This window comes from Colossoma macropomum, unplaced genomic scaffold (genome assembly GCF_904425465.1).
Source record: "Colossoma macropomum unplaced genomic scaffold, Colossoma_macropomum, whole genome shotgun sequence".
Taxonomy (NCBI): Eukaryota; Metazoa; Chordata; class Actinopteri; order Characiformes; family Serrasalmidae; genus Colossoma; species Colossoma macropomum.
Genome location: NW_023494786.1, coordinates 23,539,530 through 23,563,402, shown reverse-complemented (window position 1 = coordinate 23,563,402; position 23,873 = coordinate 23,539,530). Strand labels below are relative to the sequence as shown.

General features: G+C 39.8%; 1 protein-coding gene across 1 annotated transcript in view; it reads right to left on the bottom strand.

Annotated features, from left to right (window-relative positions):
- robo1 (roundabout, axon guidance receptor, homolog 1 (Drosophila)) overlaps positions 1-23,873 on the bottom strand; it is a 329,382-nt gene that overhangs the window by 37,884 nt on the left and 267,625 nt on the right. Inside the window, 13 exon segments of the mRNA XM_036564441.1 lie at positions 1,509-1,743; positions 4,068-4,189; positions 5,072-5,238; positions 5,892-6,060; positions 6,291-6,372; positions 10,546-10,751; positions 12,756-12,927; positions 14,316-14,440; positions 15,705-15,713; positions 20,834-20,961; positions 21,113-21,165; positions 21,167-21,252; positions 23,124-23,244. Of these exon segments, the coding sequence (XP_036420334.1) occupies positions 1,509-1,743; positions 4,068-4,189; positions 5,072-5,238; positions 5,892-6,060; positions 6,291-6,372; positions 10,546-10,751; positions 12,756-12,927; positions 14,316-14,440; positions 15,705-15,713; positions 20,834-20,961; positions 21,113-21,165; positions 21,167-21,252; positions 23,124-23,244 (1,675 nt within the window).

Below are 23,873 nucleotides of genomic sequence, written 5' to 3'. Positions count from 1 at the left end.
TTTTTTGTTTTACGCACCTGTAGTAATCTACTTTTTATGTAGTGCAACAATGATCTTTGTTCTTTCCATTTGTTGAAAAAGGTGAAAATAAATACACATCCTCTACAGAACACACTTCTGTACATTTTAATATGCAATTACTGTTGTTACTGTTACGGTTGCAGTGTGTTAAACTGCACAGAAAATGATGTATTTATGTTCCCTGTGGAGGATGTGTTACCTTTCAAAAACATGTCATTTGACAAGGGCTGTTCAAACGTATGACTGTGAAAATATATACAAGTACATTATAAATACTGAAGATTTGTGAAGTTTACATTATTTATCCTCAAAGATGTGAGCAGTGAATACACATTGTGTGCATTAGCATTGTGTGTATGTATTTGTATGATACATACAGCGTAATACAAAGCTTAGAAAGCGGTAAAGCATGAGTACACATGCATAAACCATCACTGTTTCAAACAGAGATGACTCACAGCACCACTGAAGTAATTCAGCCACTCAATTACAGTGTGAATGTATGACTGAGCTTAAATCCAGAAAACACCAGCCCCTTATGAGCAATTAAATGCCTAAGAGCAAACCCAGCTGTTTTGTAATTCTTTACTCTTAGCCTTTTTTCACAGTTATTTCCCGCTTTCTCTCACACACACACACACACGCGCGCGCAAACACACATGCAAACACAAACACACACTCCAAGTGAACTCCGGGAGTAAACCAGATCCTTGTGGATTTGCAGAGTCACAGACAGCCACACCCAATGAACAATTAGTATGGCATTTGTGTGAGCGTTACATTCATTACGTTAGGGTTCCCATCTGCTGTTTGGCTTTCAGAGAGCTATTTCAAACCACTACAGCTCAGTCTGCTCTCTGGCTGAAAGACCACAATTCAACAGCAGCACATTTTGCTGTATGCCTGAATTGCTCAGACAAATATACATACTGAAGCACACACGAAAGGAATCCAGTGTAACTTAATGCTTATATTAGGCGCTTAACAGAAGGTGGTGGTAAGTGTTAAAAGGCCCATATCCTATATTTTTTTGCCCTGAGGTCCAGTGATGACATTTTTGTGGTTGACCATTACCAACCCTCTTTATCTCTTAGAATCAAACTAGATGCTTTCGTTACTGTGTTTTTAAGATTGACATATGTAAATGAGCTCTGTTCTGATTGGCTGCCTTGCTTTTGTGCCCCAAAACAAGATTGTTTCAAACACCCATTATAACTTCAATGAGAATGCCTAGAGCTAAACTGCTGTAGGCGGGAGGATGATAGGATGATTAAGGTAAAGTTTTTGCATATGTGAACCGTATGGGCTGAAGAGAGAACGATACGTTTTGGACGTTTACATCAAACTCTTGCATCTCAAAAAAGTGAGAAAAATTTGAGCCCTTTGAAGAAAGAGAACAAGAGAGAAAGAGACGGAGAGAGAAATGTCGACAAATAAAAGTGGGATAGATAGACAGTAATGCTGTTAGACAGATGGTTACCCCTCACCTTCTTCTAACGATTTGCCCACTTTGATATCGCTGTCCGTGCCCTGGAACTCGTTGAAAAAGGGCCTCACTTTGAAGTCGTAGGTGGTGCCCTTGCGGAGCTGTGTGATCAGTGCTGTGTGCTCTCCTGGTGACTGTACCTCAAATACAGCCCAATCGCTCCGGGTCTGACCCGTCTCAGAGGACACTCGGTACATCACTTTATAGCCCTGGATATACTGCGACTGCTGCTCTACCTACAGGCAAGAGAACATTAAAGAGCAGTGATCGGTAAGTAAAACAGGAGCTACATTAGACTAGCTAGTTACAGTAACCATGACCAACTGCTGAAAATGCTAAATAAAAGGCACATACAAGTAGGCCTGGTCATGACAGGTTTTTTTCAGTAATAAAACAGTGTCATGTACCATTGAGTGTGTTTACATGCATTTAACAATCTGATAACTGCAGAAAATCAGATTTTGTCAGTAATATGATCAATGTGTTTACATGCACTTGGATATTCAGATAATGGGACACTCCAAGTTTACATGAGTCAGGCAGTAATCAGATTTTTGCTTTGCAACCAGCCAATAAACTCCCAGAATAAGATGTGGCGTAAACATGCCGTAAAACTTCTTTTACGTAAAGCTTTTTTTTTAACATTGCACCACTTTACCTGAAAATGTGAACATATATCATCTAGAGGATGACGAATATTTATATCCTTCATTTCGTCAAGCATGTAGTTGGTTTCAGCGTCACTCTAAAAGTGTTTTGTTGCCGTCTCGTGGGTGCTCTGTTAAATCCTGCTCTCTTATTTCTGCGGCCTGCTTTTGCACATGTGCAGAGAGAGAAACCGAAAGAAATCTGTAATACATGCACTGAGAAATCTAACTGAGCTAAAATCCAGCTCTCTTCATCGGATTTCTTAGTCGGATTTCTAGACCTTACTCTGATTTAAGAAATCAGAGTAAGCTGTTTACATGACCATTTGAATAATCAGATAACTGCAGAAATCTGATTCTGATTATGTTTTATTAAGTGCAGGTAAACACACCCAATGTTAATTATGATGTCAGATGCTATAACTTTTGGTGTCATTACAGGTTATGTCACATGCTAATCTATCTGACAAAGTGGATTGGCAAATAGCCACTTCTGTCCATTTCCAGGCCAACTGCAAAACATAAGAGCATGGCCCAAAGCTTCCTCTCCCACTGCTTCTGCTTAGCATTAGCCATAGCAAGCACTTGCCCACTGTCAAGTCAGTCTTGCAGGAAATCAACAGACTTCAGCTAAAGAGGCACACCACATGTCAGCTATAAAGTATCCAAACAGGAACTGTCTACTTCCACTGTGGTACTTTGTGGTATTTTGTGGTTTTAGGAGTATCACATATTACAGTAACATGTGATGCATAATACTGAGCAAATCAGAACAGCTGCGTTAAGGGGAAACCTTTAAAAACATTTGCAATACTAAAGGACTTACCACTTCAAATATACAAACTCATAAAGATGTGAATTGTAACAATAACACTTAAAGACCAAGAAAACAGTGATTCTCATATTTACCATGTTGATTTAAGTTTTTTTTATATGATTCAGTAGCCCTGGAGCTGTTGTGTAAACATAAGAGTGGGATCACGTCCATATGGTTCCAATGCAGAGAGAACAGTGTATGCTTGTAAAGTGCTTAATGCTCTCTTGATCCGAACCAATAAAACTGCTGTCGTTTCAGCTGCAACTCATTAAGCCCTCAAAAAGTGAGAAGGGTCCAAAATGCAGATATGAAACACTGTACTCGTGAATTTATATGTTGGAAATGAGAGAATTTCCATGACGCCACATTGAGCATTTTATAAACACATTACCTGCTTGTATGAGGAGGCCTCTTCATAGCCTAAATGAGTGCAAATAAGGACTGTTCAATTATAATCAATTATAGTTAAAGTGTTAAGATGTAAACAAAGTAATCCAGAGTGGTTTGATGTGAAATGTTGCCATTCTAGAGAAACTTCTAGAGAAGATTTTTTCAGAATGGTGATGATAGGAACCAGACGTCTGAAATATTTAATGCTTCTAAAAGCTACCTCACAGAAAGTTATTATTTTATGATAGTTTTGAGAGGATTTTAAAGGTACTTTTTAAAATCTATTCATGACAGAGTGGTATTTTGCGTTGTAGAGGACATTAGTTCCCAGCAAAAATGTATTTTTTCAGATTTACCACTATTTTACCATTATCAACGTTACATATAAAATCTCAGAAGACGTGTAAAGGTTCACTGGTCATTTTGGATAGCAAATAACATGGTTTTATTTGTAGACATTGTGACCCCGGGTTCCTATTACCACCAATGTAAAGAAAATCTGATTCAGTAAATTTCTCTACAATGAAAAACTTCACATCAAAACACTCTGAATGACTTTGTTTACATCTCAACCACTGAATTATGCAGCATGATTGAACAATTGGAGGAATTCCCTTTAAGAAAAATCCTGAGAAAGGCTATGGGGCCTAGCCTGCTAGTACTCCTGTCAGTGGGCGACTGAACAGAGGGAAGTGTGGGTACTCACGGTCCACTGCACTCGAATGGAGGAGGAGGAGAGGATGGTGGGATTGTGGAGGTGGATAACAACATCCCCCAGCTCCCTCTGGATCTGACCATGTTCCACTCCCTGACTGGTTGGAGGAATGTCTGCATAAACACATTTTAAATACAATATTTGTTTCCACATAAAAGAGAGTTTGATTAAGCAGACTCTAAATATCTATGGAAGGGATCTATTAGTGCTGTTTCAGTTCAGCTCAGGGATAAAAGGAAGCATTGCGCTGTTGTTGGGACAAAACCTTATATCTCCGTTTTTTGGGTTTTTGACATAATGCCTGTTGCCCTTGTATGTAAATTTCATGATAAATGGTCCAAAGAAATTACCCAAAAGTCTGGTTCCATTGACTTACATTAAAAGTAAAATAGGTTTTTTCTTTCTCCTGTAAAGTTATCATTTTGGAGATACAAGGTTTTGTTCCAGCAACAGCGATTGTCTTGTACACACACATAGACAATTTATGGCACAGTGCTACAATATAGGTGCATTTTATAGGTGTGCACTTATTGACTGTAACCCATCTGTTGCTGCACAATTTACAGGCACTCACCCCGCCCCCCACCCCACAGAAAAAGATAAGATATGGGGAATGTAAGCATACACCTGCACCATCTGCTGGTTGCATTCAAAACTTTTTGAATCACTATTGAAAGACTTTGTAGTCTGTTGTGGGGAAGTGCCTGTAAAACTGCATTTCATTCATTTAAATTATTTGGAACAGTGATATAAAGTCAAGTATAACCGAATATGGCGGTAACACGGCAGGTTATGATGTACAGCCTGTAATGTGCAGCGCCTCCAATTTATTGTATACATCTGAAGGCAAACAGCAGACGGCTTTCTTTCCTTGCAGTCCCTAACTGTCCACCTACAAGGTGTTCCAACAAGGTATTGTGTCTATTAAAAGTGGTCAGCAAGTGCATATTTGCATATATATAGCTTTCTGTCTTTCCTGGACTGGGTGAACTCACCCTGTGTTCTGACGGCGTCGCTGATGGGGCTGGGGTCACTCAGGCCGTATGCATTAGCAGCTCTCACTAGGAACAGATAGACAGCGCTGGGCTTCAGGCCCTTCAGCACGTAGCTCTCTGTCCTCACATGCTCTGCCAGCGTCTGCCAGCTGCTGCCCGACGCATGACTGCAGGAAACCATCACACACTTAACACTGACCAAACACTACCAGCACAGCAACACAAACAACACCACCTCCTACAGAGCTTAACTTAGAATAATACAGGTAATATGACTTATTTCACTGTGAGACTGAAGGACTAATTCTTAGAACAAGCAAAAAACAAGAAAGAACCTCGAACCTTGAAATGCAGATTCTAAACTTTCAGTTGATATAACATTTGTGTTTATGAGTTGAATAGGAGATATTTTATTCTGACTTGAATTTGTTGAAAAGTTACTCTCTTGTGTAGTTTTTTTGGAAAAAAGCCATCTTTTCCACTGCATTCCAGAAAAAAAGCCATGGATTTAACATATGAATAAACACTCATGGTTATCACACATGTAAATCGTGCGATCACATGGAAAAACTTGCAGTCTCATGTTGAAAAAATGTGATCATTCAAAAAATGTGTGATCACTTGAAAAAAAATGTAATCACATTAAAAATGTGCTGAAAAACATGATCATGTGAAAAAAAACATGGTCACATTTTGGGGCATTACATTCACATGTGATTACATAATGTTCACGTGACATCACATATTTACTTGTGATCACATGGTTATTAGAGACCTCAATATTTTTATTCTATTTTTATACTGCTTCATTATTAGGTACCTGAAGGCCTCAATGATGTAAGAAGTAGGTGTGGCTCCAGAGTTGAGGTCAGGCTTCCAGGAGAGAGACACTGAGGTGCGAGTGACGTCCGTCACCTCGGGTTTGGAGGGGGCACTGGGGATCAGGTTGGGGTCAGTGGGTCGGCCAGGCTGGACTGCGACACCAAACTCTGAGACAAGATGGAGAAGTTAAAGAAAAGAAAAAAAGAAAAAAAATTCCTCTCTCTTCAACTTTCTCTTTCCTCTCTCACTCATTCACACTCTCTTTATGATGTTAAACACACATGAAGGAAGGAGACAAGCAATTACTGAGACATTCAGCTTTAATTTCACTCTCATTTCCCTTCAGCCCTACATCTCCTATTCCTGCCAGGCCCGCAGACACAGCAGGCGTCAGTACCTTGCACTTCCAGATAAGCCTTCCATGACGCCTCTCCACTCGGGGTCGACGCTATGCACGTGTACATGCCTGTGTCTCCAAGCTGTGACAAAGAGAGAAAATTGTCATGAATCTGAAGATTACTGAATGCAAACAAAACTCTTTATGTAACTATATAATTGACCTGTAAGCGTAAATATGTAATTACATTTTAATCATTATGTAGTACAAATGTAATGTATTGAAAAACTCAACTGGAATGATTTGTTATGATTTGATGGAATGCTTGAATCAGCTATACACAATTATAATAATATACACTCATTTTCCTGTCACACTATATTTTTTTCTATATATTTGGACTATATAGATGGCAAACAAAAAACAACATTCTCAGTAAAATGTTGGACCACAACAAGCCACCAGAATAGCTTCAATCCACCTTGGCATAGATTCTACAAGTCTCTGGAACTAGAAGAATCAACACCATTCTTCCAAAATATTTTTCCTCTGTTGGTGTTTCGATGATGGTAATGGAGAGTGCTGTCTAACATGTTGGTACAAAATCTCCCTTAAGTGTTCAACTGGGTTGAGATCTGCTGACAGTGACGGCCACAGCATATGATTTACATCATTTTCATACTCTTCAAAACCACAGTGGCCTATGGATGGGGGCACAGTCATCCTGGAAGAGACCACTCCCATCAAGAGTAAAATATTTCATCATAGAATAAAGAATCAAGAACTACATTGTATTGATTTGCAGTGACCTTTCCGTTTTAAAGCCTTGGGTACACTACACATCTTTTAAAGATTATAAAAAGGCTGGCAATCTCACACTATCCTCCTGGTTTTTGCTCAGATTTTTTTGGGCAACTGAAATATTGGGGATCACACACTAAATGATTATAGATCACATACTACTCAACTTTTTGTTGCTGAACTGAACAGAACTCCCTGAACTCACGCAAACTCACACATTCTTCCGTTACTAGGAGACCCAAATAAACAAGTGGAGTGGCTCACTACTGCTGCTGTTTCCTCTGCTGTTTCTGCTGACACAGTAAAGAAGCAGCAGGTAAACATGTCTAAGTGAGGCTCATGGATTTAAAATGTTTTTAGAGTTTTAAACGTACATAAACTCAATTGTACTCGTGCCTTAAACTCAGCTCATTAAAAAGCATTGCTTCACACGTCCGGTTGAAAAAATCGAACGTTTGATATACTCTGACTGGTCTGAAACGCGATCGGGAGGCCAAAATCCCACAGACTCCTAGATTCTCTCTCCAACTTCCGACTCCGACTGACCCAAAAATCTGCAGACTAGAGCCAACTAGCACAGACTCGGCCATCCCGGCTTAAGGGACACGTGGACCTGAACCATACCCCTCATGGCCTAACAGAGCCATCAGACTCCCCTCTCCCCTCACTGTATGAGTACAAGCATTCAGGCCTGCACTGTTCTCTTGGTGTTGGCTGCACATGCACTTGCCCACTTGTGCAGAATATGCTGACTTGTTTGACCATATCACTTTTTTCACATCTCTGTAGACCAGTGCTGATGGTTTTTGCACCACTGAACTCACAACCCTGCACTGCAACCCTGCTTTAATATCCCTCTCTATGTAGTTGTGGACAGACTATTCTTGCTGGGAGTCTGAACATGACCTGCACTGATGTTCTCAGTCACCTGAGGAACAGCTGCATTTGTATTTTTCCTCTGTTGCACAAACATCACACTCGCTAAATGTGCACGTTTGACCACAATTTCCAACCTTGCTTACTCATGTTTTAGATCCAAATACACGTCACTTTAGTAAGGTTCCCATGGCTGCTGCCATCCAATAATGAACCCGCTCAGCATTTTGATCCCAAATCAAGGCCATCTAGGCCTCTCCATCATCATGTATATATACATATATACATACATCATCTAAACCGCTTATCCTTCTGGGTCGCGGTGGGGTGCTGGAGCCTATCCCAGCTGTCATTGGGCGGAAGGCAGGATACACCCTGGACAGGTCGGCAGTCCATCGCAGGGCGGACAGACATATACAATCACACACACATTCACACCTAGGGGCAATTCGGCATGTCCAATTGGCCTGACTGCATGTCTTTGGACCGTGGGAGGAAACCCACGCAGACACGGGGAGAACATGCAAACTCCACACAGAAAGGACCCCGGTCGGGAATCGAACCCAGGCCCTTTTTGCTGTTAGGCGACAGCGCTACCCACTGCGCCACCGTGCCACATATATGTGTATGTGTGTATGTGTGTGTAGTGTGTGTGTGTGTGTGTGTGTGTGTGTGTGTGTGTGTGTGTGTGAGAATGTGTGTGAATGAATGAATTTCTCGAAACTGAATTAGAACATGTCTGGCCATTTGCTTTATATGCAAATACCTTGTGAAATGAATGCTGATGAGTCATGTTACACTGAATAATTTTCTCAAGAACCATAAATTGACTCAGTAGGTCAGAGATGTATTTGATACCAATAGTACTTAATTCTAAATCAGGAGCACTCATTTCACCAGACTTTTGCGAATAAAGCAAATGACCAGACACATCCTAATTCAGTTTCTAGCAGTAACTGAGGCCTTGCTTCCTCATTTTCACTCTCCACGCATCAACACCCTTTCCTGACACTTGACTGTCCTCGTTGTACCCCTGCTGTCATCACACACACCTCTCTCACACACACCAGGGGGAAATTAAGGGGAAAGAGAGTTTCCAGTCAAATGGAAAAGATTTCAGTTCTAGCTAATTAGAGACTTTGTCCATGTCCTACAAGAGCCTCTTTAAAAGTGATGACAGACACATCAGGGGAGCCACGGAGCAGACAGAACGGAAAACATTCCAGTGAAATCTGTACAGGGATCACAGTCACATGCACTGAAAATGGTCATAGTAGATAAAGGCTTTACATCCATTTCTAGCTGTGGTCCTGTGTCCTGTTGAATAAATGTAATGGTAAAATGCCTGAGGTTAAACAGATTCTCTTTGTCTCTCTCGTTGAGTGATTTAAAGACACACTCTGACAGCTTATGTTGAAATGACCTTTGACCTAGACATAGTGGAAGAGCAGACACCCATCTGTGTGAAACGACAATGGCACCACAACCCCTCCCCTCTCGCCACGCGTGTGATTCGCTTCATGAACTTGATGAGTGAGTGAGAGTGTGTGTGTTAGTCTTCATCCATACCAGTTCAAAAACAGAAGTTTGATTGACAGATACTGAACACTGGACTTTCAGTGTGAAAATAATTACTATAGCATATAATGAGACACATACACACAAATACACAGGTTTGCTTTTATACAATGTCAGGACATGGAGTCATATAAGTTACATATATATACCTACATGTAATAATATTGTGTCCCAATTGTGCACAATTATTATTTTATTCCAAGTCATTTTTGACCTGTTATACTGGTTGGTTCGTAATGAAATTATAAGCGAGTCTAAACAGCAGCTAGTAAATTCAAATTAGGCAAGAAAATAAAACATAATAACAATGGAGATACAAAAACACAAGGCCAGCAGTGATGATAAATGTAAGTAACTCTATGTGAAAATAATATGGTCTTTATGTATTTTATATAGCGTCACTGTTTGGACAAAGCCTCATATCTCTGAGAAGGTAACTTTGCAGGAGAAGAAAAAACTTTGAATGGAAGTTAATGGAACCAGATTTCTTTTCAAATAAATTTGAAGCATTTCTATTTGTCCACTCATCATGAAAAGTTGACATGAGGTAAAGAGCAGCTGGTATTTTTAAATTCTGCTAAAAAATGAAAAAATAAAAAAATGGAGATCCAAGGTTTTTTTGTTTTTTCCTGACAAGTATGCAAGTACCTACAGTCATATGCCAAAGGCATGTGTGCCCTTGGTCATGTTTTTTGCTTTTCTACCTGAAAATAAGTTGACATGTCCTCTACAGAGAACAAATTTAAGACATAGTTAATGTTTATTAGCTAAATTTAACACATTGAACATATGTTTAATACGCCTGTGCAAATGTTATGGTGCTGTGCAAAATGGCATTGTGCATAACAGCACTCTGCAAAAACTATGGCACATTTAAGTATGTTTTCTGTAGAGGATGTGTTTTATTCTATTTTTTAAATGTAATTTGGGCAGGGCTGCTCAAAGTTGAATGTGACTATGTAATAACATTTTTCTAAGCTTAAATCTACTCCTTACAGTTTTTGTTTTGCCCTGCCAGTTTTAAACAAATGAAACATGAATGGACGTCTCTATGCTGTACCTTGGCATAGCGTATCTGCAGAGCTCCCGAGTCCAGCTGTTTGAGCCGAGAGTCATGAGTGGACACCAGCGCTCCGTCCTTTCTCCACAGGATGGTGGGGGTGGGGGTGCCTGTTGCCTGGCAACCCAGAACTACTGTCCCATCAACAGCCACTGTCTGATTGGTTGGACCCTGACGAACCACAGGTGGGGGCCTGTCTGAAATGACTGAGAGGGAGAGAGAGGGAGAGAACGAAAGAAAGAACGAAAGAAAGAAAGAAAGAAAGAAAGAAAGAAAGAAAGAAAAGAGAGAGAGGGAGGTAGGAAGACAGTAAGCAGGATAAGGAGAAAGAGAAGGAGAGAGAGATAGGGAGAAGAAGTGAGAGTGAGAAAAAGATACAGGAAAGGGAGTGAAGGAGAGAGAAAGGAACAGAGACAAGGAGAGAGAGAGAAAGTGGAAGAAAGAGGAAGCAGGATGAAAAGAAGGATAGTAAAGAAGTAGATAAGTAAAGGGAGAAAGAGAAACAGGTAGAGCCAGAGAATGAGAGAAGGAGAGAGAAAGAGGGCGCAAGAGAGTAATACAGGAAAGGGAATGAAGGAGAGAGACAGAGTGAGACAGATAGAGAGAAGGAGAAAGAGGTAAAAGGAGAGAGAGAAAGTGAAGGAGAGATTTAAAATAAATCATTCATAACCTTCAACCTAGATTCAACAGAGAAAATTTAGAGAAAAAATGTGTTCACAGTGAAAGGGTGAGAGAGGTAAGACTACCTACTGATTATGCTTTGAAAGATTGAGCGACTATGTGTGTGCGTCTGAGACAGAGACAGGAACAGCGATGGAAGCCAATTTTTTCAACTGGAAGCAATTTTCTAATCACTCAGCAGCAGTAGCTGAGCGATGCCAAATGAAAGAAACACAATTAATACCACTAGAATTCTAACGTCAATCTCTTTTCAAATGTATATACAACACAGCACAGCACATTCTCTCACATACATACACTCACTTTATAAAAACACCACAGGAGCCTTACACTTAAAAACCCACCACTGAGGTGCCCCTCAGTTTAAACTGTGCTATCAAACCAACCTTTAACCTGCCTCAATCCACTGTGCAAACACTGTAGAATACGCACACTGAACAAGTAGCTGGAATCTCAGTTTGTTTTTAACGTAGTGCAGTATTGCTATTAGCATTAGTGGTTACGTCTCTGTTACTGCGCACTACCCTGTTGAATACATTAGCCTTGTTTCTACTGATGCTGATCAGAAATGTGCCTCTATGGCACATTTCAGTTGAGTCCAATGTTTTTTTTTCACTGAGGTGAACCACCACATGAGTATGCCCCATATACAGGCACATACCCACAGTTCTGGCCTTGCTGTTGTAATTACTGAACATCATGGCAGTGACCTGTAATTATGATCAGAACATGCAGTGAGAGAGGGAGGCCTGAGAGCAGGAGTGCCTCTCTAAAATGCTCAAATAACTGTTATTACTCTCTCTCTTGCTGTTTCTCTCTCATTATTCAGTCATACTGCACTTTAGATGTGCTGAGTACACCTGTATGTAAGGGTGGACAATATGACAATATGATACCACGATACATCGCATCATAATAATAAGAGCATATTGTGAGTATTATGAAGATTAGCATGCAGAACCGGAGCTTTCTGTGTGCTAATGTGTTTTCTATAACTGTATAAAAGAAGCTCCATGCTGCCTTTGTTGTTGGATGCACTAACATAGCTTCCTAGCAAGCATGCACACACATTCAGAACATCAAGTGCGTATTATTAATTTGTCCAACATTAATTTTTTAGACTGAATGGGCATAAATTCTCACAGGCACACTCCAAAATCTAGTGGAAAGCCTTCCTAGAAGAGTGCAGGCTGTTACAACCACAAAGCGGTGGCCAACTCCATTTTAATGTCCATGGATTTGGAACGGGATTCCCAACAAGCTCATACAGATATGATGGTCAGTGGTCCATGCACAAAAAAGCCAAGCCTATTATCAGGTCTACACAGTCTATGTGTCATAAAGTGCTACCATATTTTTTAAATATGGCACTTCTGTTTTAATGGTGCATTTTGTCTGTTCCAACTTAACAAACTTCAGAAAAAAACTAAATATCATGACACATATGAAAAGCTTTAAGTTTGGGGATTTCATATTTTTTGTCATTTCTTCTGGCACTACCTCAGTGTGTATAAAAGCATGTTTCTTACTGTCTGTGACCTCCAGCAGGGCTTTGGTGATCACGCTGCCTGCGATGTTGAGGGCCTGGCAGCTGTAATATCCGGCATCCCCCCTCTCCACACCTGTGATGGTCAAATCACCCGTCTGAGAGACAGAGAAGCGGCTGGAGGGCTGCGGCGGCTGAGAGGAAAACAGCAGGTTCTGCACAGGGGAGAAGAAAAAGAAGGAACAACAGTGAGGCTGAGGCGAAAATGGTACTTAAAAGAAGCAACAAACTGAGTTTTGAAATTACTGCAGGCTTGGAGGAGGAACACGCCTCAAGCTCCTCTTCCTTCTAACCCAACCTCCTACAAATTTCCACCTCTACCTTCCACTTACTGTGATGATATTTTCAAATCTCATCACCTCCCTATATCCTCAATCCTATCTCTCTGTCCCATCTCTTGTTTCTCAAGGGGAGGTCTGGCCCTCTTAGCTGAAAGCAGAAGCTGCCCGGAATTCAAGCCCAAACTCTCAGAGATCTCTCCTGAAGTTATGCGCTGAAGTTATGGTTGGAACTAGCTAAATCAAATTTATACTATTCATAGTTGACCTGCCAGGACATGTGTCCAAAATGTGCTTCTTCAAAATATGCACTAGAGCTACAAGGCTAATGTAGCCAACAAGTAAAGAAAGCATATATATCACCCGTCAGCATTGCACAAACTGCATGTCTAACCTTGCCAAGTTAAATGAAGCACTTACTTAAGTGGTTTCTGATCCTATATGACATATTAGGATCTGTTTATGTATATTGTATGACTAAAGACAGAAGTAGCAGCTGTCATGTAGCCTGAATTTTGCTCATATTTTGTCCATTTTTATAACAGAATGTCATACAGTGCCAGAAACCACATAAGCAAGTCTATTTAAAATTACTTAAAAGCTCAATGCAGTTTGAGACAGCTTGAGACAAGCATGTGATGATTTAGGCATGCAGTCTGCACAGCACTACATTGGTGGATATATGCTATCATTCCATTAGCTATGTCGATAAAGTGGCTAACAAACCAAAGTTCAGAGACTAAATGTGTCTCGGCTGATTTTCACCAAACTATAAACTGAAGCTTTTGACTGAGCCCTCAGGCAAAGCTAAAATTGAGCTTTACTACTGAAAAAGAATGAAAGGCCAACAGGAGGCAGACAGCTAAACTCATTCTCTAGATAAGATGACAGAGGAAGCTCCTCAATATCACCTCCTCAACCTAGAGCACTTCAGCTCAGCCTGGCCTTCTCAAACAGAGTGTGTGATTCTGAGGGCTGTTTCTGTGTGCACTGGAGGTGTGTTTAATAAGCACAGCTGGGGCTGTAACTCTGTCTACTCCATAAATCTGCTTCACGACAGGGGGGTGCGCTGAGCCTATTATCAAGCCATGATAAATCATTGGAAAATAAAGATGTTAGGGGGGAAAAACACAGATCTATAGCAGTTTTACTTGGCAACCATGCTTCTTAATGAATGGAAAACAGATAACATGTTCTGATGATGATAATATAGAAATGTATCTATGCTGTGGATACTGCTAATTCTCTCTCTCTTTCTCTCTTACCTGACTGCCCTCTCTCTGCCAGAAGATGGCTGGTTGTGGGCTGCCAGTAGCCTCGCACTGAAAGGTCACAGTGCGTCCCATGCCGACTACCTGATTCCTCGGCCGCACTGCAAACACTGGAGGCACTGCGAGAGTGTGGAAAAAAGAGTATGTATGTTAATTGCTGGTATAAAAGGAGTACAATGCACTGAAACTATTAGCCTTCACTGCTATTATATAGTCTTGTAAAGTGTTCTTGGCTTGGACATACAGTTCCAGGAAAAGTCTTGAATTGGTATAGAACCATTTTATTATGTGTAGGTCCTTTAACTTTTTAATTACCAGGCTTAATACAGCCTAAGGCTTATTATTTAGTAATAACAGTAATAATAACATAGTAAAAACAATGCAATTTACTTTGAAGTTATAGTAGGCAGGTGGGGTGTTGGCCAAAAGCTTTTTCACATTCATATCTTGCTTTAAATAATCAATAAAAGGTTCTTTAGGGAACCAAAAGAGGTTCTTCCATGGCATCACTCCAAAGAACCCTTTTTAGCACCATTCTTATAAGAGTGCATAGGAATATAAGTGCTTCACTCTTCACATTCATAACTATGTAGCCTGATGTTTCTGATATAGAGGCTGATTAAAGTTAAGTCCTTCTACCTCTTAAAAGCAGAGGGATGTATCTGGGGGGTATGAAAACAAATGTAAATGAACTGAAAACTGGTGTGACCCCCACAGTTGCTTCATTTGCATGGGCAAGGGCATAGAGCGATAACATTTCCATTGAAATAGGGGATAAATTTGGGCCATCTGTCCCAGGCTGACACTGCTTAATAGCGCTGGCTGGGCGCGGGACGCCGGCTTTTCATGCATCTTAATGACAGAATTCGTCTCGGAGTGGGAGCACCAATGTCAAACGGGTGCCGCTTTTGACGAGACACCACGCCTTAAGAGCGATAAGGGTGCGAAAAGCCCACTCTATTTTTGATAGGGATATAGATGCTAATAAGAAGTGACAGCAGGTACATCCCCCACAGCCAATATCACCACATCCTCTACTGCCCACCGGTTCTCTTTACAGCCAGCAGCCACGTTTTAACACTGAAAGCAATCTCTGGGCCTGTCAATTCTCATACGCTCGTGATTTGTCCAAAGACCAGCGATGAAAATTTAGCAAGACGTGAAGCGCTAAGCAATAAAACGAGGCAATTTTCAACATTACCTTGAGCGCTCGGAACAAGCATTAGTTTTACCCCGAGCGTACGGCGCTGTCCCAGTTGCTGATGACAACCGAGACAAGCGTGCCGATTGGTGGAGGGATGAAAGGTGGATGGATGGTGCTTCTGACAACTTCCTGTTGCTGTCAGTGCAGTGAAAAGGGTGACGGATGACATTGCGACTTACCAGACACAACTGAAAGAGGAAAAAGATAAGAACAGAAAAAAAGAAAAACAAAACATGACAGATGAGTAAATAAAGTATAATAAAAGACATGATGCCAAAAGTGACTGAAATGAGCAGTATTATTAAAATAAACAATATAATGATGCATCTGTGAAGCAAAAACAATTCATGGCATGTGAACATACACACCTATACACTTACACTTCACTTTCCATCACTTACAGACATATTACTTACATAAAATTGGTCAAGATGTACAATGAACATACAGAAAACATCTCATCTGTTTATTTTCTTGCCTTTGTTTCTTTCCTGCTACAGTTAATGGCCTGCAAGGGGAATGTCATGTCTTAAAGGGGAATTTGTCAAAAATCTGCATAATTAATTAAGTTGGATGTAAACACTGTTATTCAGAGTGGTTTGATGTAAAATGCACCATTCTAGAGAAATTTACAGAATCAGAACTCTTCACAGCAGTGGTGTTTGGAACTAGCCTGAGGCTATTAATGCTTCTTAAAGGTACCTCACAGATAGCTATTATACAGTCAGATGGAAAAGTCTGAACACCCTGTAGTCAAATTATATGTTTTGTTGACTTTCTAAGCTATAATAAGTTTACACCACAGGCAACTCATGTAAATGTGACATTTTTCTACAATTTTTAGAGCACAATTCCTATTTATTTGCTGAGTTTAACATATAGGAAAAACAAGTACTTTGACAAGGGGCACCCAAGCTTTTGCACATGACTGTACAAAATGGTTGTGAATATGCTGCCTGATGCCTGAGACACTGTGTTCTGATAGGTTTGCAATTATGTTTTGACGTTAAGGGAACTTTTTTTTTTCCAGATTTATTACTGTTTCATCATCAACACTACGCATATAAACTCAGACGACACCTGTAGGTTCACTGGTCATTTTGAATAGTAAATACAAAGGCTATATATGTGCATTGTAGACATTGTGACCTCTGGCTACTATCACCACCACTGTAAAGAAATCCGAGTCTGTAAGTTTCTCTACGATGCCCAATTTAACATCAAACCACTTTGAGTGACTCTGCATAAATGGATTATACAGAATTCCCCTTTAATGCATCTGGACTCAATTCAACAAGGTTGGCTTCAAATGTTATAATGCAGATGACAGATAGGGGACAATTTTCTAGATTTGGATCTAAAAAACAAACCAAACAGCAGTGTAATCATTCCTCTGGATCATTGTAGAGTATATTTCACATCACACAACACTCTCATAACCCCAGCATTTATCAGATAAATCAAAACATGTTCACTTTTAAGGACGCTGAACTTGAGAGGGCGTTGATGAATTTGTGAACAGCTGGATAAAGAGTGGCCTTGGCGTGCTCCGTCTAAATCGGTGCCATTCTCTCCACCTCTCTTTTGGCAAGGCTTCCAGCACCCTCTCCGCTCCCAGTGCATGGCCCATTAGCAAGGCCACTCCCGGGACTTCCACCGCATTCTAGCGCTTTCCGCAAATAAATCAACACTAATGACTAAATTACCACAGGAGGGAGGCCTCGTTTGTAACCCTGCATTATCTTTCCACGGCTGATTTTTATTCCGAACCATTTATCTATGTGTATGTGTAACTTTATAGCCACTCCAAACAAAGGATATCTGCTCAAACAAAGCATTTCTTTTGCCCTCTGCACAAACCCCGCTCTAAAATAATCTATGATACGTATCATTCTCTCTCGGTTTCTTGGAACTGCATCTTGCGCCAAAGGCACATTCAATTACAAGGTGCTATACTAAGCGGACAAGGTATCGGAGCTGACGTGTTTATAAGTGCAGAGCCAGCGTCGAAGACAGCTTAACATAGACGTAAAACAATAACTCACTGATTGTGCTTGTAGCGGACCCTCGTAACCAGAGCTGAGCAGGAAAAAAGAAATTGCTCAGGGGCGTCAATGCACAATGCTGACTTTGTTCGCTGAGGACTTGGCTGATTTGAGTGTGAAATACTCACACTCGGCTGAGCTAAATGTTTACAGTGGTCTGCCACAGCAATGGCAGAAAAGCAATATTTCTTTGTCATAATTTACTGTTGAGCACGCAGCAGTCAGAAGTGGTGCTGTGCATCCTGATGTAATAAAGTATGCTTCAATAGTTACGAAACCATGAAAAGAAGGTTTCAGTGACAAGAGCTGTTATGTTCTACCTCTAACTGGTGCAAAATGAGCATTATAACTTAAAGTCATTTACGTATTGGATTTTTTCTGTGCACAATAATGGGCTTTTCATTATTGCTGTTGGATTTCAAATTTGAGGAAATATGTGGGAAAAAATGCATCTGCCAAAAGCTGTAAATGTAAACGAAAAGAACACTTCAACACTTCTGCATAATTCAATTGTTAAGATGTAAATAAAGTCGTACAGAGTGGTCTGATGTGAATAGTGTTGTTCTACATTCTCAGGAAAAAAGGTAGTAAACTGTCAGTGGGGCAGTGCCCCTCGTGTCACTAGTACCGTCAAGGGTACATCTCAGTCCCTTCAGTCAGGGAACATTATTGTACCATAATCCATTGAAATGATATTTTCTAAGTTGTATTGACTCCACACACCCCGTCTCGGCTCCGGGCTTTTTATTTTGTTGTTCTGTTTTAAAAATTTAGGTTATGAAAAGGTACAAATATGTTCTTTTCACCTGGAAATAAAACTTATTTAAAGTATACAATTGGACTTAAAACCACTGTTGTACCTTTGAGGGAACATTTACAGGTTGTTTGTACCTTGATGAATGAAAAATGCACCTGCACAGAACCTTTATTTCTAACAGTGTAGAGAAACTTAAGATTTTTTCAAAACAGTGGTGATTAAATGTTTAAGCCCTTACATGGCCAGAGCCCACTGGCAGGCCCAAAGTTGTATTTCACACTTCTATAGCCCAAGAATAGCTTGACCAGTCTGCAATGAAGTCTCTGTATTTACTGAATAATAAGGCTTAATGTGTAATAAAATTTTAAGCGGTTAATATAAAGGAAAGATACATGTAGGGTGTTGTTAGGCAAAGTATCCCCCACAGAGAACATTTTTAGATATGAAGAACCTCATGGACCTGGGTTGTAACTCACTCACTCACATTTAGCAAGCTGAAAATTTTCACCACAAGTGAGTTTTTTAGCAGTCAAATCGCTTTTGTGGCTTTGCATTAATGACAATGTGTGTCCTTGTTGGATTTAGCATTATGTTACCAACATTTCAACTTTACATACAAAAACTCAGAAGACTGGTTCACTGATCATTTTGGCTAGTAAATAAATTGGTTCTATTTGCATTATTCAACATGTTTGCCATCACCGCCAATGTAAAGAAATCAGACTCAGTAAGTATCTCTAACTCCACCATTTAATATCAAACAACTCTGAATGACTTTACTTCTCAATGTAAATTGCACATGCATTTTGGGTTTGCTACTATTGAGAAATGAAGATACAAATCACGTTTGATAGTCAGAAGCTATCAGTCACAACAGCCAATTGTTAGAACCAACTGATTTTGACTCTTGGTGTTTATTTCTCTGTTCTCTCTGGATCCTTCTGTCAGCCCTGTTTCCCTTTCTTCTTCCCAGTCTGTTGTCATTAGAATCGTGTCACTTCTTGTCATGGGAGAGCGGCCCTATGGGCTTTAGCTGAGTAAAACAGACAAACTGAACCTCCTCCTGTCCGCTTGTGTCACTGATAAGGGGCTTACTCTTCACTTCCTGCTCCAGTGTGACTATGCAAACCAGGCTTATGGTCTTATCTAGCCCTTAAAGCTGACAGAGCAGAGTTACCATCCAAGCTATGAGGTCAGGGTGGAGAGTTTAACAAGTGTCTTCCTGTTCATCTTTAACACTTTGCATTAATGTGACTGAAAGGGGTGTATTGAGTGTCAGACAGTGCAGTGGCCATATGAAACACTAATATATCACTGCAAAAAAATGATGTAGGGACACTACAAAGTTGGTGTGTAACCATGAGTGTAGCCCACTGATCTGCTGAACAGTTGCAGGTTCCTATTTATCAATCAAACCAAGATATAATACTTTTTATTTATTTATTTATTTATTTTTTGGAGTGGGCAGCGTAGACCTCCCATGTTTTCCTAATTCCCCCAAAACCTCTAACTTTAAACAGGGAAAGTGGAGGGGGTGTAATTTCTGAGTGTGGGGGTGGGCTTCCAAAAAAACATAACAAAAATATTGTTTTACTGAGGTAAATAATATGTACTGTATGTAATATGTATGTAATATATATTCTAAAATACTTGGTTCATCTCAGAGCAACATGAAAGCATCAATCCCCATAACTTTTCTCTAGAAAACCCAGTTGAAATAACTGACCTTGGCTGGACTTTTCTAAGCAGTTCATTTATCCTATTACAGTCATATGGAAAAGTTTGGGCGCCCTGGTCAAATTACGTTTTATTGATTTTCTAAGCAAACATAAGTAGACACATCTTCTACAGAGAGCACACTTCTGCACATTTTAATGCACAATTACTGTTTAACTTAATTTAACATATTGGGGAAAAATTAAACATAAAATGTGGACTGTGCAAAAATTACGACATATTTTATATTAAATGTTTTATTTTTTTCCCATTATGTTAAACTCAAATAAATAGAAATTGTACACTAATAATTCCAGAAAAATGCAATATTTAAGTTTCTACCCTGCAGAGGATACGTTAACTTTTTTCATTTAGACAATCAACAAAAATGTAATTTGACTGAGACATTCAAACTTTTTCATAGAACGTATGTCACTTGGGAGGTTATTGGCTAACTATGATTGATTAGTCAATACAATTATTGCATATTTAGGTCAGAATTTTTGAGATAAGATTAGATTGTTACATTTTATCATACTCCCAAAAGCTGGAAATAGTTTATTAAATAGCTATTACAATTTAATCCCCCCAGGGAGTACATGTCCCTGTCCACCCCTAGTGGAAACTTCGCATTATGCTTCAAAACATTTCAGACTGTGTTTCTGACATTGTTTATAAGTGGTTGATGTATTACTAGCTACTCTATGTTGTCTGCTGTACTACCGTATATGATGCAGTTTCTTAAAAAAGTGTCGAAAGTAAGTTGTGTAGAGGATTAAAAGTCTCTCACCGTGGACGGTGAGGGCGGCTGTGGCCTCGGCTTTCCCCATCATGTTCTCAGCCAGGCAGGTGTAAGAGCCCGCATCTGCTGAGCTCAGCCGCTTCAGCTTCAGAGTGTGATCCTCCCGAATCTCAAACCTGAAAACACATAGCAGTTCGAAAAGAGTCAATATGGACTTCAGTAATGCAAGGACTGTAAATGCATGACTTTATTTTGACTCCACAAATGCAAGCAACCATATCCAGATCTCACGTCTGTTTGAAATTAGACACACAGATGGATTCGTACCTGCCCTTGGGCAGCTCTCCGTCCTCTTTTCTCCAGCGGACAGTGGGGACAGGGGTCTCCCTGAGCTTCACATCTGAACTCCACGCTCTGATCCACCAGCACTGACTGACTGCTCGGCCTGCGCACAAAACTGGGTCTCTCTGTACACACACACACACACACACACACACACCACACACACACATTCAGACATTTGAGTGGGATGGTAGACACTCAACTGAAGAAAAACATCTAACAATATTTCTGAGTGTAACATCACAATGCGACAATAACAATAAGAGAAAATTATGCATAATTGCATGAATCAGATTTTCTTTGGCAGAAACAACATAGCCACAGTCTGATACCTGGACTGTTTAACACATGACTCATATAGAAAAGTCAGTGGAAGAGAGTAAAATGAATGATTTATCTGTAGTACAGTGCCAAAGTCAGATATAACACTTCATTTATTTAGTTTCCAGTACAAGTTATTTTTTAAAGTACAAGTAATTCATTTTTCAGGAGATATTTCTGATAAGATTAGATATAAAACAATCGACTTGAATGAGGAAATGGAAAGTCAAGGAAAATGTGGAAAAAGTGGAAAAAAACAGAAGTTTCCAAAATTGAAATTCAAAAATGTATTATAAGATACAAAAAAGGAACATTTTTCAACTGTGTGTGTGTGTGTGTGTGTGTGTGCACAAATGTGTCAGCATGGTGTGTGTGTGTCTTTAAGAGGGTCAGTGACATCCTTTGCTTGTCATGGAGACAGGAAAGCAAACTCACAACATCTGGACCATTTCTTACACTCCCCCGCATATAAACAAACAGCTGATGACTTGTGCTCGTCTATGACAGTGATAAAGAGAGAGAGCAAGTGAGAGAGTGAGAGAGTGAGAGAGAGAGAGAGAGAGACAGTCACAGAAAGAGCACTAGATAGAAAAAGAGTAAGTGAGAGTTTTCATGTTTGCTGATGTACATATTGTCATGCGTATTATATTTTGTTGAGAGCAGTGATGTGCATGTATTTATGTATGTTACTTTCAGACCAAACAGGTCAAGTACATTAATTTGTGTAAATGGAGAATTCTACTGAATTAGTTCAAGCTGTGGTCCCTTAGTTAAAAAAAAATATTTAAAAAAGAATGAAGTATTCAGACCTTAGATATTTACAAGGAGGATGTTATGATCTACTTAAACCTCAGGCTTTCATTTAACAGTAAGGAGTCAAATATATACAAAATCATTATCATTTACATGGTACTTCCTAATGGGAGGTGTCTGTCCCAAACCCTCCATTTCAACTTGTGAAAATAATACTTACTTTATTTTCAAAGTTTTTTTTTTCTTTTAGGATCTTTTTGATTTCTTTCAAAATGAAGTTGGAAGATTTTGATTCATCCTGACTTTAATTTGTAAATGAAAATCATTATTCTAAAAATACCCAGAAGGATAAGTGGCTAAGAAAATGTGTGTGTGCATTCTAAAAATACTGTCAAGTCACTACCGAAACATAAGAAGTTGAGTCCATAAGCGGAACCTTATTTTTAACACTACAGAAACATTAAGTGCACACTTAAAAAAGAGTGTTCTTTAGTAAAGGCAATGGTTCTATTTCATGCTTACATGGTTCTCTTCATGGTGAAATGGTTCTTCAGGTTGATAGAGGGTGAGTTGTATATGGTTCTATATAGATCCTTTTTGAAAATGGTTCTATGTAGCACCAAAAAGGGTTCTTCTATTGTTATGATGTTGAGCTTATATATATGTTTATTGCAGAATTTAGCGAGATCACACTCTGTCAGTGATTACTCAGGACTAAACTCTGCTCAGAAAAGTTTTTCGCGTTTTCACATTCCTTGCTTTCTTTACATTTAAAGCTTCAAAGAATGCAGACCTTCTGGAACATGCAGCATCATACACATGCAAGACATGATGGACAAGAAGACTAGTATTTGGGGCATGTGTTACAGGGCTGACAATCCCTTTACAAAACTATATTGTAACTTCTCAGAGCTTTACATACCCAGCACAGTGAGCTCGGCGATCTCGCTCTCCCGCTCGCCCATCATGTTGGTCCCCACACAAACATACTTCCCTGCGTCACTTTTCCGCGTGTTGGTGATCATCAGCTTCCCACCTCGTATCTATGGCAAAAACAGGGCATTAACAAAGACTTCTCAGTGCAGATGTCAACATAATTTCCAATAAATAATTCCAATAAAAATACAGAATAAACATAGAAAACATACAATGCTTGATCTAGTAACATAACCAACAGAATCTACAGGTAACCTAAATGTGCGCAAACTACAGTTACATTAAAAACATTGTAACTGTGCACATATATTTGAAGATATATGTAGTGCACAGTGGGGATGAACAGTACTGTACCAAAGGAACTTTTAAAGAAGTTATTAGTATCTTAAATTATTTGTTGTGTCTATGTGTATGTGAGTATGTGTGTGTGCAGGGGTGGGATTATATATTTCAAAAGATCCAAAGATCTGATTACAGGTCAGGGGCCTTGGTGTGCTCTGAAGCACTCATGAGAGCAGTGCAGGGTCCTCCTTTACCTGACACACACACACACACACACAAACACACACACACACACACACACACACACACACACACACCTTGAAACTGATCTGTGTATTAGGAGGACCACACGGCGAGAGTCAATGAGGGGGAGCAAAATGTGGCAGCAGGCAGACGGCCCCCTACCTGCCTGCACTTAAACAGGTCAACATGTGGGTTCACTTTATGGCATGCC